Here is a 20148-nt window from a genome sequence, read left to right on the forward strand (position 1 = left end):
TAAACAGAAAGCTATGTAATCTAGGGCTAGTTATGTATGCTTACAACTTCTGACAAAAGGCTAAGCAAAGTAAGGTGTTACTAAGTGATCAGTGTGTAATGGTTAAAGTAACAATGAAAACCCTAACAGCAATTAAAACTTCTCCATAGTGAGTATACCAGGGTTTTCAATATTTAGGCCAAATACTGGAAATCTTGTTAATGAAGAGATTCATGAAGGGAGATTATAGGGGGTTTGCTGGATCCTTGGACTTTTATCTGTTTTCTAAACTGCTCAAGTATAAATTTGACACTTCATTGTTCTAAGTAGCTGCGGTGTGCATGCTGAATCCATTTTAACTTGGAAATAAATGCTTAAAGCTGTCTACCTCTTAGTTTGTGTAAGAATTAGATATTTCTATTTTAGTTTTTCTTGGCTCTTATAAGAGTGTATGACAAAAGCATAGTTCGGTTATTGCCTTTAAGCTTGCTCCTGCATACAACCTGCAGCTTACAGAAGTGTTCTAGCTAAAACAGTACTATTCACCCACATTCTCTGTGGTAACTACGTGTCCTTGCAGCTGATGATGTCGCTAATGCACAGCAGTAATGAGCATATTGAATTAATCCTTCACACTTGGAAAGCAGTTACTATAGGAGCAAAAGGAGTGTTTCTTTCCTTATTTAAATGAGTACTGCTCAAAACCATGCTCCTTCCAACTGTAAGGAAAGAAAAGTTTCTCTTACTTTTCTCTAGTATCTGTAGTACCTCTTTCAATCCACTCAAATTCTGCATTCACATAAGAACAGCTGATACGGTGTCAGAGGTTAAACATCACATACAAGCCCTGTTTTGGAGAAGGGGGGAATGGAGTGAACGCTTGTATTGAGCTTAATGAGAGGTGAAAGCACAAGTTTACTGAATCTATCATAGACTGAAATATTCTTTTCTGATAGCACAGTTGTCTCAGTAGCAACTGCTTGCAAAGTCTTAGAGCAACAGAATTAACATGGGGATGCCAAAGCATTTTATGAGGAAAGGTTAAGTTGCTCATCTTTATACATTTCTATTATGGCCTTGTACAATGTTTCAGTGGTTGGGACCACTGCCCTTTCATGTGTTAAAATATTTTATTGATCCTTGTTCTTCCTCCCGTGTCAAGTTTGTGGAGGGAGGTACAGTGAGAGAGTAGGTCTGTGTTGAACACTGTGCTGCCTGCAAGTTAAAACTATTACAATTCTACCACCCTTATAGGTGTTTTCTTCAGTGGTAGGGGTGGTACTCTAATGCATTTATGCAATGCCCATTTTATCTCCTCCCAGCTTTATTAATAGTTCTGAATGTGAGACTTGGTGCATAGATTAAAAACAAAGGCTGGGAAGAGCAAATTCAATCAATTGAGAACCGAAGTTATCCTTTTTTCCTTAATGCAGTTTAGCATGTTCCTTTCATGTAAGTAAAACCCTGGAGCTGCCTAACTTTATCTTTGGATGCTGGAATATTGGCTATTGCTAAAGGTATAAAAATTACTATGGCATATTCAGTCATCTTTATGAAGCCTGATTTTATAGCTTTTGATCTTCAGCATCTACTGTTGTGTCTCATTTGAGTTGTACAAAGCTTCCATGCATGCAGGTACCTTTGGGGTTAGAAGCTATGAAATGCTGCTATGAAGTGTTACTACAAATACTGCTTAAATAGATTTGTGAACTTAATGCTTTGTGTCTGTTCTTCTTATCCAGACCAGCATGTTTTGGAAATTTGATCTCCATTCGTCATCCCACATAGATACACTTCTAGAGCGAGAAGATGTAACACTGAGGGAGTTGATGGATGAAGAGGATGTTCTGCAAGAGTGCAAGGCTCAGAATCGCAAACTTATAGAGTTTCTGCTGAAGTCAGAATGTTTGGAAGACTTAGTTTCATTTATTATTGAAGAGCCACCTCAAGACATGGATGAAAAAATTCGATATAAGTAGGAAAACTTTTGGGGGTAGGGGAGACTTGGGAAGGTGGAAAGAGGGGTAACTTATTCCAGTTAATTTTATAGTGTGCTTTGAACCCCTGGGTGCTGGCATGTAGTACAATACTGGTATCTTTAGAGTAAGTTTGTTTTCAAGGGGCTTTGTAGAACTTTTAAATAAATCATTCTAATATTTGTGTATTTTTCAAATGGAAGCTTCCTGTCCATAAATGCTTCCAAAATAGTTGCTGTCCAAAGGAGGCCTACCAAAAAAAAAAGTCAGAATTCACATGAAGAATCTTGTAGCTGTGAAGGTTAAGAAAATATTAGAATGGAAAAAAAACCCCATATTTGGGTAGTGTATATTTACCTGCTTAGCTTTGTTTTATTGATGATTGGTAAGATGTTTTGAAGATGCTTATTAGAAGGTCTTGTAGACCTTGGAAGAATGTACTTAACGTCTAATTGCTGGTGTTTTCCTTTGCAGAGCTAGAACTGTAAGAATTGGGTATGGCCATGACTTTAGCTAATTTTGCTGAGAAGGTTCAAACTCAAAAGTCAACCTAGCCATTTGCGTAAAAGCACTTCTACCATTTTTGGCCTATTTTAGAGTTGTCTATGCAGGAAGCTGCTTTTTTTCTTAAAACAGTATGTAAAAAAAAAAAAGTGAAATAAGCTACAATCTTAGTTGCAGCACTTCACCATTTCTGGTAAACCAAGCCTCCTGTAAGTGTTTCTAGTAGAGTTTGAAATTGAATTGTCTTTCACTTAGAAACCTTATGCTAGTGATGCTGTCAAAATTACCTTTAGTGTGAGTGGGTGATAGTACTGTCAAATGCAGGAATTACTGGTCTTGATGGCCTCTTAGTCTAATTACTCAGTGTTCCGAACTGTACTTCTGACTCTTGTGTCATGAATCAGTACTAGCTAGTCTTGCAGGCTTTGTCAGACTGACTAGTTTAGTGAGTTTCTACATAATTTTATATATATATATATGTGTGTGTAAAAAAAAAAATAAATAAATAAAATCCTGAAGCTATTCCTTTTGACCTTTTTAATATAATTCCTGTTATATCAGAAAGGGTCAAACACACTACTTCCTTCCCCAGTATCGGTCCAGTACTATCAGTCTGCTTCTTGGTATCTAACTTTTTCCCGTCAAAAAAAAGAAGTGGCTTCTGAAATGAGAGATCAGTACTTGAACAGATGGATTTAACAATAGATCTTAAAATAACAGCTTCCCCTTTCCTTTTCCCACTTCCCTAGTGTTGTCCTATTGCTACTGAAAAACACAGTCCATTTCTAACATTCAAGCCTACAAGCTCTGTTCTTTGATGTGCAGTTCTATTACCTTGCAGTTGTTTGTTTTAATTAGTGCAGACCAGCCCTGCTTGAAAACTTTGTTAGCAGCCTTACCAGGCTCTGAATTCAGAGCTTGGATGTATGACAGCTTTGAAGTATGAGTGATGGACAATTTTTTTTTGCCTTTTCCCCAGATATCCAAACATATCGTGTGAGCTGCTTACATCAGATGTCTCACAGATCAATGATAGGCTGGGAGAAGAAGAATCCTTACTTATGAAACTGTACAGCTTCCTCTTAAATGAATCTCCTCTAAATCCTTTACTGGCCAGTTTCTTCAGCAAGGTGCTAAGTATTCTTATAAGCAGAAAACCAGAACAGGTAAATATCTACAAGCTCTCCAATTTAACAAGTGCTGTATTAAAAGTTGTATTCAGCAGTGTTGCTTTAAGACTACACATTTGAGGCATAGCAGTGGAGTCAAAAAAGAGCATTCAGCTTCCATATTAGCTGAAGATGCTAATTTTTTTATGGTATGCACAGGATTAAAAAATACATCTGGATGAATAAGATATATTTCATTCAGACTTGCCTGAGCTATCTGTGCAATCAGTGTGTGAGCACTTAACTTTTGGCTTAGCTTAGTTTAGTATTCTGTGTGGTGATATTTGCATTAAGAAGAGGTGAAGGTAAGTGCATTGAGTCAGTGGGAGCAGGTCCAATTTGGTGTGAAGAATTGTTACAGAATAAGGTAAGAGAGATTTGGAGTCCTTGCTCAGAAATGTTGTACTCTGTGTTCATGTGGCCCAATATAGCAAAAAGCTGCAATGACTGTCTTTCTTACCTGAGCAAATTAAGTTTGTGACTGTTCTCTATCTTTGATTTGGCAAGCTCTGTATTTGTTTGTATTATGTTAAGGTTTTGCTGTGTCGAGCTTTGCTCATTAAGCAGGGATGAGAACAATTCATACCAAAAAGGAAAGCTGTGTGTGCATTGGATTATAAGTAGTTTATGGTCAGCAAGTTGGGCTTGAGAGGAGGCGCAGAACACACTGCACACAGTATGGAACTGTCCTGTGCCACTTTTGCTACTCTTTATGTGTGTATTATTTTATCTTGCTTTGTACTGCAAGCTTTAAGTGGCTAAAGTTTTTAAGAAGTTCTCGTTTATTTTCTCCATTTGGTAGGAGAGAGAAACTAAAGCTGGCTGGTGTAATTTACCACGTAAAATACAGATAAGCAAATGTAATCTTGCTTCTTTTTAATTTCTAGATTGTGGATTTTTTGAAGAGGAAACATGATTTTGTAGACCTCATTATTAAGCACATAGGGACCTCTGCTATCATGGACTTGTTGCTCAGGCTACTGACTTGCATAGAACCTCCACAGCCCCGGCAGGAAGTGTTAAATGTAAGTAAAATGTGTCAAATGATTTTTGTCTGATATGTGAACTGTAAGGTTGCTTATCTTCTGCTGGTTTTACTAAATTTATTTCTTGAATGTGCTGAAATTGGATGTGTAGGGTTTTTTTGCTTGGAACTGTCAATACTTTTGCAGTGGAGCCACAGCGCTGGTGGGGACAACTTAGAACCTGGAGTAGCTGGACTTTTCCCCTGGTCTTTAATATCTAACTTAGAACTGCCATATGCAGTTTCAAAAATGTTTTGGACCTTACTGAACACTTTATTTTCATCAGAAAGTTTATTTAAGAGTTCCACCCCAAGGCTTTCATTTTTTACACTTGCTCAGAAACACTAGTTTTACTTTTTTCCTTTTTTCTGAAGTGTTGTTAGTCCTTGTTTAGAAATACTGACAGTATGACTTGTGGCAATTTTCAAATTACTTCTTTTAATATAATTAATTTTAATTCCTTTAATTGATTCACTTGGATAACAACATTCTTGCTAACACCCACAAACTCTTTTACAGTGGCTAAATGAGGAGAGAATTATTCAGCGGCTTGTGGAAATTGTACATCCGTCTCAAGATGAAGATGTAAGTATTGGTCTGACACTCTTCTGGGTCTATCTGTTCAGCAAGTTGCTATATGACATAGTGTTAGAACTTTTAGTTTTACTGGTTTCTGCTTGCTTTTTTTCAGTAAGCTGATTTCAGTATTTAAGTGTGGTCATTTGAGGGAGGGCGTATGACCCAATCTAGGTCAAAGCCTTATACATACTCAGTTTTGTTTGAAGATTTTAATTGAAGAATTAGTCGTGCATGTTACTACTCTTCCAATGAAAAGCTATATTTTCTGTTACAGAGACATTCAAATGCATCACAGTCACTCTGTGAAATTATCCGTCTAAGCAGAGACCAGATGTTACAAGTACAGAACAGTTCAGAACCAGATCCACTGCTTGCAAGTCTAGAAAAGTAAGTTGGTTTGCTGAATTTTCTGATTTTATTTTGAGTTCATAAAAAACATAGTTTTTAACTCTTGACCTTGAAAACCTTTAGAAATGTCAAGCTCCACTTTTCAGGTTAATTTTCTTGGCTACCCATCATCTGTCTTAATTTAAAATAACTCGACAAGTAATCAGAGCCCACGTGGAGGACTTCCTTGGAGGGGGTTTGTCTCATTAAAATATTTCCTGTGCTGCCAGAGTTGTGGGATCAGATATGTGGAAGTCAGCTTGATACTGTGCAAAGTGCACATGGGAGACTTTGGCTTTCATCTGTTACTTGTTTTAAGCTAATGTAAGTGTGTGTTTCTGCTAGAGAAGATTCTCCTGTATTCCCTTCTTCTGTTTGCTCGTTATGGGTTTAGGTTTGTGGGGCTGTTACAGCCAGCTGAAATCAGGTTTTTGATCTGACTGAAAACTCTCTTTTTGTAGTGGTGGTTGTCAGATCAAAAAAACAGTTCAGTGGAAGGAATAGGAAAATATGATTGGGGCAGTGAGGATGGGAGTGATTGTCCTAGTGGTGCCTGCTAGCTTGAAATAGCTACTAGTTTTCTTTGTGTTCTCTCTTTATTAATTTTACATGGGCAAATGGTAGCTACTGCTGTTAACAGCTGTATTCTGAAGTAGTGTTATATCTGATGCCAATGCTTTGCTTTTCAGGCAAGAAATCATAGAGCAGCTGTTGTCTAATATTTTTCATAAAGAAAAAAATGAATCTGCAATAGTCAGTGCAATCCAAATACTATTGACCTTACTTGAGACAAGACGACAGACGTAAGTGTTCTTATTTCACTTAAATTATGCCTGCATAATTTAAATAAACTACTGTTCAGCAGAATAGCAAGTGTCTTCCACGTACGTAACGACTGAACCATTTTTGTGGCCTGTTGTAGCTGAAGGAGTAAAAGAGCAAACCAAGCAATTCTGGTTGGCATTACTACACTTTCACCCAATGACTGGTGTTTATGCAGTTTTTTCTAGAAGCTAGTTTAAGTGCCACTTGACAGATAAGACTTCATCAATTTGTTTCTGGATACAAGGAATAGAGTAAATGTGTACAACGCAGTGAGTGGATATTTACTTTATAAAAAGTTATTTGGAATTTTATTACAACTTCACTTTGGGAAACCAATGAACAGATCTCTGTGGTACATTCAACTTGTTTATGTTGTTCAGGATGAGTGAAATTCTTTATCTCCCTCAAAAGAGGAAATAGAACAGCTGTAATGTTTAATCTCAAAACTATATTGGAGATTTCAAGCACAATGAACAAAAATACTGGGGCTAGTGTTTGGAAAAATCTTGTTCAGCCATTACTTCACACATTTATAACATTATGTTTTTACTTGCCTCTTCATTCTTTTCGCATGCCTTCAGAACAGTGACACTTTCAAAATCATACCGTAAAGATATTTTACAACTAGTTTTGATATTAATGATCAGATTTTATTTCTGTGTGTTTTAGATTTGAAGGCCATATAGAGATCTGTCCTCCAGGCATGAGCAATTCAACATATTCTGTCAACAAAAGTGTGTTAGAAGCCATAAAAGCACGACTTTCATCCTTTCATGAGCTCCTACTTGAGCCTCCAAAAGTAAGCGAAACCTTGTGTTACCAAATTAATTGCAACAAGACTGTCATTGTGTGAATGTATTTTAGGCAGTTTATAGTAACAAACAAAACGCAGTTTGACAACTTCCAGGCAAGTGCCCAGGCTCCTTCCCAGCCTGTTGTTAGCTTTGCTGTTCATCATTGTTGTTCCTGAGCCAATGTGTTGTGCTAATTGGTATGCTTTTCCAGCTTAAACTTTGTTTAATTGGCAGAATAGCCTTGAAGCAATTGCTTCTTTCTGAAAGCAATGAAGAGATTTGCTATATATTCTTAAGTTGGTGGGTCCCGTGTTCTGCTTGGAAATCCTATCTGGATGGGAAACGTGGACTATGGATGCTTCAGTTGTGGGCCATGCCAAAGTTCCAAACATGAGGCCTGCACAATAGGGGTCCCTTCCAACCCAAAACAATTCCTCTAGAATTGCCCAAGACCCAAGTAGACCAGCTCCACAGCATGCATCCTGTACTCTAGACATGTTAAATTCTTTGGGCTTTTTAACTGATGTAAGCACCATATCTATGTCATCTTGTTGCAAAAGATAAATACAAGATGTATAAATAGGGGGTTTACCTATGATCCATTTGTATTTTTCCACTCAGATTCTCACTGGCAGAATTTCAGGTGTAGCACTGCACTCTGAACTGGCTGCCTTAGTCCATAAAAGAGAAGGACCTGTGGGCCAAAGTAAAAATAAAGACCAGAGGTGTATAAAATAGCAGATGGGGGGGTCAAGGTGTCGAGTTAAAGTTAATTCTAGCCTGGAGAAGATGAGACATCAGGATTTCCAAATGCAGAAGAGGAATGAAATGCAAAGAAACTGTCTTTTTCCAGCAATGTGGCAAGATGCAGGTCTATATTACAGTAAAAGCAGGGTCACATAAGATACTTGAGTATTTTCTGATGGTTGGACATACTTAACTTACTCAAATGCTATCTAGTGAAGTTATTGAATCTGTTGCTCATTTTGAGCGCTAGTTACGTGAGCATCCTTAGATTTTTGCTGTATGTAAGGAATGGACTAAATGAATTAGCAGGGTATCAGTCACCTCTTCTCTGACGCAAGGGTGGTGCTGGTCAGGCAAAAATGACATCCAGTGTTACAGAGGGTAGTAGTGGTCTCCCTGTCAAAGTGTGCTTGCGCATTAAGATAGGAAGACATTTTCATTATTAGTTCCCCTGCTAATTGCATATTTGCTACTAGATTTTTAGCTCTTACGGTAGTTAATACCAGATTTTTCTTACTGGCACTTAGTTATGTGGCAACAGTTCTTGTTTGTTAAACAGCTAAAATTTCAATGTAAGAACCATGAAGCTTATTGTAATGCGTTGTAATGCAAGGACCAGTTAGTGCATGGAAAGAGATTCTTGAAGGGAAGACTGTTGCTCAAGGACTGATTGCATGTATTTTAAAATGCTACTCTGTCATTGTGTGTAGTAATGATGAGCTGGGTTTTTTTGAAGATACTTTAATGGGTTTTATGTATGTACCTTTTTCTTTTTCAGAAAAGTGTCATGAAGACAACCTGGGGTGTATTGGATCCACCTGTGGGAAACACACGTTTAAATGTTATTAGATTAATATCTAGCCTTTTACAGACTAATACAAGCAGTGTGAATCAGGAACTTATAGAGCTTAACAGCATAGGAGTAATACTGGTAAGAACTTTATGCTGCCTTCTTTATTTTTATGGATTGCTATTAAGATCTTGTCTAATTTTTTTTCTGTCACTGCTGCTAATTTATAGTATATTTTCCAGCCTAACTTTTCAGACTGTTTGTGTTGTGCTTCTATCGCACCATTTAAAAACTTTTAATATTGGATTTTACTGTTAAACTCATCTGTCTGAAGTCAGTGTCTTCCTCTGATCACTTGAATGGCTCTTATTCTCTACACCTTCATAAAGATTGGAAGTGATTTTATTACAAATTTATTTTTTCATCTGTATGCTCGCAAGTTTTCAGGCATGTCCAAAGCTTCCCTGCTGTTTTCATTCTTTTCATAAGTTGTTCTCTCAAAACCCCTTTTCCTCTCTTAATAATATATGGCACACTAAACAGTATCCCAGCAGTGTCCTGTGAAGGGACAGTTATTCTTGGTAGCTCATATGCCTTCAAACCTCTGAAAGTAAGATGTTGCACAAAAAACTTTCAGTCAGTTAACTCACTGACTTTTGCTCATGAGGAATATGTACTTTGTGTACTTCCTACCTCGTATTTCAACTATAGCAGGATACATTCTTTGTGTTTAGGTTGACCAAACAATTCAAATGCTGGTATCAGTTAAACAACTAGCAAAACATGCTAGAATTTATACTACAGTTTCTGAATACAGGATGTAAACTTCTGCTTCTAAGTAGGCAGTTGCAAACTTAAAGTGTAAATATTTTCTCTGCCCCAAATCTTTTAGTCTAAAATCCATTTTTCATTCAACTAGTTAATACAGCTGTGGTTGTAATGTCTTTATCTCAATTTCTCTGCACAGCTTGGGTTTGCAGACAGGTGCTAACTTGTATACAAGTAGCTAACTTCGCCATAAGTGAAATCTTTCCTAGATGCATTGTCTAAGGGAATGTACATGCTACGAACACTTGCATGTTCTTATAAGTAGATTATTTTGTAAATTTAATTCAGTGAGGTTTGAACATGCTTTTCTGATGCAGGCTTTACATGGGGGGGGAAAAGTAATTCTAGCCATATAAACTTCTCTGTGCTTCATGCTGTTTGCTGAAACAGCACATGCTTTACTGTGCTGGAAAAGTTATTGTCTAGTTCCACTAGCATATCTTTATGGGAGGCTGTCATAATTTTAGGAGGACTGAAGGGAAATTGGAGATCTATAGCTGTATTTTGAATGAGATTTACATTGTTTAATACTGTTCCAATCTCTGCATGCATTTCCATAACTACTTTCACTTTACCATTGACAGCAATCACTTGAGTTTTGCAGTAAGAAGTAGTCTAAAATAACTGGACATAAAGCTTGAAAACAAATCTTTCCTATGTTTAAGAGGAAAAATGTGGAGAACCAGGAACATGACTAAATGAACATTGCTTATTGTATCTCAACCTCAGTATTTGTCTGTCTTGTGTAAGGCGTTTAATAATCTTAAACTGCGTCTAGATTATCTGAGGTAGCCTTCTGTAATAGAAGAATAAAACTGGTAGATGACAGGTTCAAAACAGGTAGATATATAAGAAATCTTACTGAAGTGAGGGGCACATTATAAACAGTATTGTAGATACTAGAAGGTTAAGTGAACTCAAAAAAAAGAGAAAATTGTCAAGGGCTACTAAGGTCATAAATAATACTTCTCTGGGCTGCAGCTAGCAGAAAGAATGTAAGTGGGGAGTGTCATTCTTCCCTGTCTTTGTTCTCTGAAAGAAAACATTCTTAGTTATCCCCGGGATAAATCCAGTTACAGTTGAGGTTTTGTTCTGATCCAGTATGATAGTCCTTGTGTTCAGATAATAATAAGCACAAGAATTAACTTATTTGTAGGTCACAAATTTTCTCTTGCACAATAATACTTATTGTAAAACAAGGAATTTGTTCCAGTGTAGTCATACAAATGACTTGCTGGGGTGAAACTATTGGTTATGTTTAATGAAAAGGCGTTGGTTTGTGTAAACTTTGTTGAATTTATTTTTCAGGACATGTTCTTTAAGTATACATGGAATAACTTTTTGCATACTCAAGTAGAAATCTGTATTGCATTGATTCTTGCAAGTCCTCTTGAAAGCACAGAAAATGGCACAATTACAGATCAGGATTCTACTGGGGAGAATCTCTTACTGAAACATGTAAGTTTTGTGGGGTTTTGGGAAGCTCTTGAATTTTCCTGTCTTAGGCTATTGTAGCGGTTACTCTTATATAAAATATATCCCAATTATACTTTATGTATAGAATGAACGGGAATATTTTTCCGTTTTTTTCTTAAAATGTCAGCTCAGGCATTAAACCTGAAAGTGCCATAGAGTAGACTTCTGCTGCCCCAAAGTGAGCATGTGTGCAGAGCTGCAAGTATTTGAAGAACTGCAAGTATTTGCAAGAACTTGAAGGAGAAATTCCTCTTATTTTTAAGAATTAAAATTACTATTTCACTAGCTTTATGCTGCTACAACTCAGCAGATATAAAGAGAAGTGGAATTAATGTAGGTTTAGCTTTTAGGGTTCTGACTGGGATCTGACTGCTGTTTCTGAACTTTAAACCCTTTGATTAAAGCATTTATCCTAAACCTAAAATTAGTTGTCATGTAAGACTTCAGTATTTTTTAAAATAAACAGTAAAAAGCATAATAGCATTCCACTTTACTGCTACTAAGCATATTCTGTTTTTTTGATAGCTCTTCCTTAAGTGCCAATTAATAGAACGAATACTTGAAGCATGGGAGATGAATGAGAAGAAACAGTGAGTAACTAGTTTTCTCATTCCCTGCAATTGTCTATGTACAACTTGAATTGTGAAATGAATGTATGACCAATTCATAACTGATTTAGCCAGTTCTAAAAACACTTGTATGTTAATATTTGGATTAAAGTGTTCTCTCATACTACTTTTTGGTAGCATTCTAGTGCTTTTTCCCATGACTGGATGACAAACTGACCATGAGGCAGCAGTGTGCCCTTGTTGCCGAGAAGGCCAATGGTATCCTGGGGTGCATTAAGAGGAGTGTGGCCAGCAGGCCGAGGGAGGTTCTCCTCCCCCTCTGTGTCCAGTTCTGGGCTCCCCAGCTCAAGAAAGATGAGGAACTCCTGGAGAGAGTCCAGAGGAGAGCAACAAGGATGATGAGGGGACTGGAGCATCTCCCCTAAGAGGAAAGGCTGAGGGAGCTGGGCTTGTTTAGCCTGAAGAGAAGACTGAGAGGGAATCTTATAAATGCTTACAAATATCTTAAGGGTGGGTGTCACGAGGACGGAGACAGACTCTTCTCAGTGGTGCCCAGTGACAGGACAAGGGGCGGTGGGCACAAACTGAAGCATAAAACATTTCAGTTGAATATGAGGAAGAACTTCTTGACTTTGAGGGTGCCCGAGCCCTGGCCCAGGCTGCCCAGGGGGGCTGTGGAGTCTCCTTCTGTGGAGATATTCAAAGGCTGCCTGGACGATGTCCTGCGCAACCTGCTCTAGGTGAACCTGTTTTAGCAGGGGAGTTGGACTTAGATAATGTCCCGAGGTCCCTTCCAACCCTTGCCATTCTGTGACTCTGTGGTATGTCTTGGAAGTTGCTTTAAAAAATCCCGGTCTATTTCCGTAGGAAAAATTTCCCAGTGTTGGTCCTTACATTGCCCTTTGAAATTCATTTTACTTTGTCCCATTCTGTGGGGAGCAACAGACTCTAAGTAGTAAAAGCCCAGTCCTCAGCAATGGAATACCTTCTGAAAGTGTGTGTTTGTGAAAGGATGGAAGTTTCAAGTAGCTAATGTCTGAAACTGTGTTCCTAGCAAGAGAAAAGACACTCAGTCTTCACCTGAGGTGGTAATACAGCTCTCAACTCAGACATAACAGGCTCATAAGCTCAGGAGGTACTGAACAGTAAACATTAGCTCTAACTTGTCAAAATACTAAACTAGCTGACTGGGATAGTGTTGCTGGTTTGCTGGTGTATTATTTGAGACAATTCTACTCCCCAAAATATTCCTGTTCCTTTATCCAATTTTGTACAGGTATGACTCCAAATATAAAAAATAAGTCCTTAAGATAATTTAAAGGTATTTTTAGCTTAGCTGCTTCAGGAAATGCATTTTTTTATGCTTTTGTATTTTGTCACTTAATGTTATTTTGAGCAGCTCTAGAAGCTTGAGGGTGACTGGTTTCTGCTGGCAAAAATCTGATGTGGTAAAAAGCTGTTTGATTCACTGGGATTAATGAACATTTGCTAACAGAAGATACAATTGTATTCTGGACTTTCTGGCTAGACAATGACAAGTCAGTCCACTTTGTCAAATACAAGTACTCTTTATGGCATATGCTGTATTAGAAATTATAACCTTTGCCATCATCATGTGTTGCTTGTTTTGAATGTACTTGTTACCTCAGCAGTCGAGGAAATAAGACAGGATTCTCTCTCTCAAGTTGTTCCTGTAAACAATGATAAAGTTTCATTCATGACATGTTGCATTGACATAACATAATTTCAGTTACCTCATGCGTTGGATAATGATGGTGGAAAATCAAGTAATGTGATTTGTGTTTGCACGACATAAGCTGCTTCCTGAACTGCTGTTACTGTACAAAGTTTTCAGTCTAGTTCAAGGCTTGGGTCTGTCTTTTTTTTTTTTTTAATTTAATTGATCATGGATTCAAAGCTTTGAGAGTTTGAACATTCAGTGTATTGGGGTTTTGATCATGGATTCAAAGCTCTGAGAGAATATTCAGTGTATTGGGGTTTTGAAAAATACTCTCAGCAACAGAAATTTTGTAAAAACTGTGGATCTGTTGTTAATTTTGTCTTTGTCTTGATAATGCTCTACTTTTCTTTCTACACACACAAACATGGAAGCAGAAATAATCTGTTCGGATACTCTGCACATCCTTCTTGGTAGCCTACATGCTTGTTAAGTCTTCTAAACTCACTCAGTGTAGTCAAACCAGTTGGTATCTTAATTTCTTACATATTTTTGTGAAACTTTGGTTTTAGGATGCAAATCTTCTGCTTAACAACCCCTGCGCTATTTGTCTTGTGTAACTTCTTGACTCTGGTAGTGTTTTATAACAAAGTATAGTAGCACAGTTGCTCCGAGTGTAGGCAGCTGAATTCCTGTTGTCTCTTCCAGGGCTGAAGGAGGAAGACGGCATGGCTATATGGGTCATCTGACAAGGATAGCAAACTGTATTGTTCATAGCACAGATAAGGGGCCAAACAGCACACTAGTCCAACAGCTCATTAAAGGTAATGTTAATGGTCAAGTTTGTCTTCATGGCTTTCATTATCAAATTTTGATTAAATGAGTAAAACTTACATTTAAGGCAGCTGTTGGATAAAAAAAAATATTGATTATTTCTGATGCATTCAATTTAAAAGCAGTTATTCACTGGGATTGTGGTTTAAGTGAATCCTTAAACATATGCTTAAATCTTTTTTTTCAGTTATCAAAGCTCTCTGAAATAAATGGGAAGAGGTGCTGACCTGCTTTATTTGGACTTGTTTGCTAGATGGAGTAATCCTTATGGATTTAGGAGAATGTATATGTTCTTTGCAGTATTTTTGGTAGACCAGAAGAGAACAACTTAATTTTAAGTGATGCTCCATTGTAGATAGTATCAAATTGGGGTTGTTTTCTGTTTCCTATGCTAGAGCTTCCAGAGGAGGTCAGAGAGCGATGGGAGACATTCTGCACAAGCTCTTTAGGAGAAACTAACAAGAGGAATACAGTGGACTTGGTAAGTAGTGATGGGTAAGGTATCAAAATTACTGCAGTTTACTTGGGCCCCAGTTTCTCTTTGTCAGCAGCACAACCAATCTTCCCAACTACCATGTATTTGTATCAACAAGTTGCTGACAGTTCTTCAGTTTACTTTTCAACTAAAGCCGTATCATTAATATTTTGTATGAGAATCTTGCAGTAGCTCAGTTTGGATAGCTCATCCTAGACAGTCGCCATGAAGAAAGATATTTTACAGCTTCAAGTTAGTGTCCTTGAAAGCTCCTGTGTGCTTTAAGAGTACAAACTAAAGCTGCAGGAGCTGGTGTTAGTTGCTTTATCTATGGTATGTAGATGAGCTAACTTTGCATACTTATGTTGTGTGCCTGTCATTTGTTCTGCGCACAGCAGGAGTGATTACACTTAGAAAAAAAAAGCTAAACTTAAGTAGAAGTATGAAGAGGTTTTGTGTAATCATGTTAAACGTACAGTTTAAGAGTAATCACTTGGAGGCTTTAATAAGCAGAGGCTGTTTCCAATGTTGGCAGACCAATTAATGAACTTTAATATACCTGACTTCTCCAGGAATGCAGTGCTTTGCATGTGGCTTCGTTAACTTGTGCTGGTGCTATATTAATTGGGCTAAAACACAAACAGACTGTTAAACTTGCTATTTCAACATAACAACTGGATCATAATGCTAACATGATGTATGTGGCAATAGAAGCAATAGGAAATTCCTCTGAAACTCTGCAACTTGTGGACAGGGCAAAATGATGTAGAAGTTAATGTTTTTTCCGTGAGCCTGTGAATTCAAAGTAGCTCATGGTGCTTGCAAAATAATGATATCTTCCTCTTGTTCGAAACTACTTCTTTGTCAAGGCCAAAAGAAGAGTAATCTAAAGAGGCAGAATTTTATGCTGATTTATAATTAATAACATTGTAGGCAGCTCTTTAGATATGTAATAATTTACTTGGTCATACTTGATGCAACAACAGTAAAATCTCATTTAAAACATCTCCAGACTCCACAATATTCAGTTGAATAGAAATACAAAGCATTAAAACAAATTCTTGTATCTAAAATGCTACCTGGAAAATACTTTGTCTCTGAATTTCTGAAGTTATAGGCTTTGTTTCTGCTTGTGTGATCAATTCTTACAAGCCTTGGACTAGCATTTAGTTCAAAGATAAGCAGTTATGGATGTACAAAGTGGTGTGGGAGACATTAAAAGACAGATCTCATAGAAAACTCAGCTTGTTGTTTTGCTGAGTCAGGTTTAAGTTATGGTTATTGTATGGATGTATCCTGAAAGCACAGCCCCCCAAGTATTTCCTCCCAGTATACTGTCCCCTAATATTCATGCTTTTCATCTGTGCTTTGGTCTCCATAGACCTGTCATCTCCATCTATAAACCTGGAGAATTTGGTATGTCTGAGCATTCAAGCTCTTCTGTAAGTTGCTGAAAACATCCTGGGTTAAAACAACAGCTTATTGGAACTAATGTTTGTACCTGAAAAGTTATATACTTGATTTAAAGTGCAGATTTTCAGTTTCCCTGGAGCAATATCTTAAGCACACCTTTCTTAATTTTCTGTGGATTAGCCTTACATTTATTGCTGGGTAGATGAGTAGATTTATTTACTTGGTTCAAGGTTTTCATGTCCTAAGCAAGCTGTTGAACAAGCTAAGCAAACAGTTCCTGACCTGGATGTCAGAACTGTGGTTTACTGTTATATCTGATCTTCAGTCAACTTACTGGAATTATGAAGTTCAGATGATCTGATCTTCAGGCGTATGCATACTCTTATGATGTGAAGTTCATTAAAAAAATTAAGTAAATAAGTTAGCTGTGTGAAGGCTATGAAATAACTGATCTTGTGAGTACTTTCAATGCTTCAGTCATTTGGTGCTCAACAAAGAGCTTTTTTTACTACAGTGGAACAAGGTATGTGATCTTGAGGTCCCATGCAAAATGAACTGCTTCTGCAGCCATGAGACTTTCTTTTTCAGTTGTTTTACATCAGGGATGTTGATTGTAAATCTATCGACACTATCCCTTTCATTCTCTTTCTCCCTCTTTAGGCTTTTCTTTCTTTCAAACAAGTTCTTGTTACATTTTCTAAAACAACAGTAACTGCCAGCTTAGTTCTGCTGCATGCTCACTTCTATCTCAGAGTTTTTCCAAAACGCTTTTCAGACTTTACAGGAAGTTTATTTTTGGGGTTTTTTTTTTCACTGCTAATTGTCCTGGTAGAAGGTAGGCAGTAATTCACTAAGATTACCTACTTACACTTACCTAGCTGAAGGTTAAACAAATGTGTAATTGTTCATTTTCTCTTTAGACAAGGTGCATTAGTGATGCTGGTATGGCGAAGAGTGCTATACAATTTGTAATACTAGGTTTGTACAAGAGACTTTGTGTCAGATGTGTCTCTTCATGGCATCCTTCCAATATTAGTCATGATATTGAATAATCATGAGGTATACTTAAAGACTAGGTGAGGAGAATATACCTCTGCTAAGCCTAAAAATAACAGTCTGCAGGATGAATTGTTCGTGGTTGCCTAAAAATCACGACATAGTTCCTTTCTCTTAAGGAAAAGCATTCTCAATATTACCAGGAAATAAGGCAAAAAATGCCACACATTAGAAGGCATTATTTGTGAAAAGTACCTGTGCTGTGTGGTAGTGTTAGAAAGCAACTGATCTGAACAGTGAGGAGCTTTCTTAAGAATTAATTGCTGGAATTTGCAGTGGTCATTCCCACTCCCTTCCCTGGCATAATTCTGCTATTTGTGTCTTGGCTCCCAAAGGGAGAGTGTGGGGGAGAAGACACTATGTCTAACAGTCCTGAGCTTGTTTCTGTTACAGCAGTAAGGGCAGGACTTCTACTTGTTCATTAGCAGCAACTAAAACTAAATAAACAACTTTTTACTTGGTTTTAGGTGTCTTTTTGCCCAACAAGTTGCAGTTAGAGGAGGAGTAGGTATATTACCTTTTGTCCTCTCAAAATGTGCCCACATGAGGGGGGCGGTATCAGGTTGTGTTACAGGATGCCATATAATTACCTTGAAGTGTGCAGACTTTGCAGAAATAGTTTCAAAAAATAAACACTGAGCACTAACGTTCAGTAGACTTGGTCTGTCGTTTGATACAACGGTTGTTCTGCAGATACAGCAAGCCCAGAGATCATTTGGTGGATTGCCATCGCATAATTTTAGTGTTGATAGGTCCGGTTTCCTTCAGAAATTCACTAACTTGAAGTCGGGGTACTTCTAGTACACAAACTGCAGTGCAGGGCTGAATGGTAGATGTGCAAGAATAAAGCACTTACAATTATTTTTTTAAATTAGTGTTATACTAATAGAGGAAAAAGCATAAAAGCACAATATATGTCAGGTAACAGCTTCATTTCTCTTGCGCGTGTGTCCTGACTGTAGCATCGTTCTGTGATATTTGTGGGAGCATAGAAAGGTGTCTGCCCTGTATGAAGCCTTTTATGTGTTTCAGTAGTCCTCTTGTACAGACTCGTATTTTCTTTACAAAATAAAAAGAATCCATGAACCTAAGACATTTTCCCTTTAATTTGTACCTTTGTTAATATACAGGAAAGGAGGAGGATCTCTGTATATAATGTAGTATTTTGGTGACTCCTAACTCACTTGCTGTTCAGTATATTTCATGCAGTATGATGACAAGATGCAAGTTTTGTCTCTTTTTGTTTTAGATAACTGTCAGCTGTAGGACTGCTTTTTTATGTTAAATAGACATTCTGAAGTAGTCAAAAGCTTTGGCTTTTCTGGGGTATCTAATACTCATGTATGTGTTAATGCTAGTGAAGTATTTCAGGGACTGTTTTATGTGGTATAGCAGTTGAGAAAACTAGAAATAATTCAGTTTCTTATTTTGATATGAGACTGAAGATTCAGCCAGATAGCATGAGCATACTTGAGTGGCTGTCAAATACTACGCAAATAACTACATTTCTCTGTATAGGTTACTACCTGCCACATTCATTCTTCCAGTGATGATGAGATTGACTTTAAAGAAACTGGCTTCTCACAGGATTCTTCTTTGCAGCAGGTGAGTTGAATTCTTTTAACAGTGTAAGTTGCTCTTTCTGTAAAAATAATGAATTTTTAAAAAAGTAGTGGAACTTGTGTTTTTATCACAAGCAAACATCTAGAAAGTTTACAATAAAACTGATGTGTGCATGCACACAACTGTGTTTTATCAAACCAATTTTTAGTCTTTGATCATGCTGTGTGTGCAGATCTGTACTCACTATGCCTAAGAATACATTTTATATGCCAGCTGTCTGGCGAAGTTGAACGGTTCTGTGTTAACTTTAGTTCTTACTAGATGTAGAAGTTTGAAATGGTGGCTTCTAATTATGCTTTGTGCCAAATATGAATTGCTATGAAAGCGAATATGGGTTTCGGATCGGACTGAAAGCTTAAGTCAAAGTTGTGTCCACCTTGAAGTTTTAATGCTTTCATAGCTGACTAAGTGATAGTGATAGTGTTTAATATGGTTATGGTATTAGGAGTATTTTTGCCATGAGTGATTATGGAGAACATTGGTGCCATTTTGGTGAAGAATGGCAGCATTTCTGTAATAGTACTGTCCTATCTGCAATATGTATCTCTTCCAATTCTTTCACTGGTGGTGAAAGAGTGGGAGCCGCGTGGTACAAGACTTCCCTTATACAGAACACATCAGTTATCTGGGTTATTAACCAAAATCAGTCTAAGACTGGCTTTGGTACTTTATGCATCTTCTGTAGTTCTTATAATAAGTAATTGCTTATCTAAGCTTGAATTGTGGGTGGTGGGTCAAGTTTTAAGAATCTGATGGGGTTCTATCTGATTCAGTGATTTTGTGCATGTAAGGTGCATCTGAATACAAACTTGGTAAGTTGGGTGCTATCTGTAGCAGCTCTAGTGAGAAAGTAAGATCTTCAAATATATCTGCGCTTTTCACGCATCCTCTTAGTGACCTGCAGTGTCTAGGCGATCCCAGCAGTTCCAGGTAGTTAATCTGGGGAAATGCAGATGGCCCAGTGCTTTTTCTTTCAAGTTTGTCACAATTTCCTTAATCTTTTTTTTCTAAGCTAAGCTAGTGAAATATACTTTCTAAAGTGGTCTTGTGAGGAAAGCATGATACTAGACAAGATAAATCACTGATGGGAAATGCATTGAAATTACTGAAAGCATTCTCCAGCTGCACAAATTAATTCATAAAGGTGTCTCTGGCTTCATCTAGGATATCCTATTGTAGACCAATAGTTAAAGGAGGAAACAGGAAGTAAATTTCCAAAATTCAAGTGGACCCATTAAGAATTGGATAAGGGAGGAAAATACTAAGGAAACTATTCAGCTTTGGTTTATTTTTGTCAAATTTAACTTCTGCGTGTGCAGAATTATATTTGACATGACTTCCTTCTTCTGGCATCCAAATCTAGTTAGATACTGTTGTCTTCTAATGAAGGCCCTTTGTTCCAGAAGGAAAGGTTTCTTCCC

At 37.4% G+C, this 20148-nt stretch overlaps 1 protein-coding gene across 10 annotated transcripts in view; it reads left to right on the forward strand.

Moving 5' to 3' along the window:
- Positions 1-20148, forward strand: part of PPP6R3 (protein phosphatase 6 regulatory subunit 3) — a 63114-nt gene that overhangs the window by 21782 nt on the left and 21184 nt on the right. For all 10 annotated transcript variants that reach the window (XR_004842618.1, XM_035899493.1, XM_035899012.1 and 7 more), the window contains 13 exons: positions 1722-1954; positions 3439-3625; positions 4516-4653; positions 5173-5238; positions 5507-5619; positions 6309-6422; positions 7114-7243; positions 8764-8916; positions 10912-11061; positions 11605-11669; positions 14035-14150; positions 14556-14641; positions 18623-18709. Coding sequence is in view for 8 of the 10 variants with exons in the window: in XM_035899493.1 (XP_035755386.1) it covers positions 1722-1954; positions 3439-3625; positions 4516-4653; positions 5173-5238; positions 5507-5619; positions 6309-6422; positions 7114-7243; positions 8764-8916; positions 10912-11061; positions 11605-11669; positions 14035-14150; positions 14556-14641; positions 18623-18709 (1638 nt within the window). In the remaining 2 variants the exon portion in view is untranslated. Of the gene's footprint in view, positions 1-1721; positions 1955-3438; positions 3626-4515; positions 4654-5172; positions 5239-5506; positions 5620-6308; positions 6423-7113; positions 7244-8763; positions 8917-10911; positions 11062-11604; positions 11670-14034; positions 14151-14555; positions 14642-18622; positions 18710-20148 lie in introns of those variants that run through there.

This window comes from Egretta garzetta, unplaced genomic scaffold (genome assembly GCF_000687185.1).
Source record: "Egretta garzetta isolate BGI_Z169 unplaced genomic scaffold, ASM68718v1 scaffold840, whole genome shotgun sequence".
Lineage (NCBI taxonomy): Eukaryota > Metazoa > Chordata > Aves > Pelecaniformes > Ardeidae > Egretta > Egretta garzetta.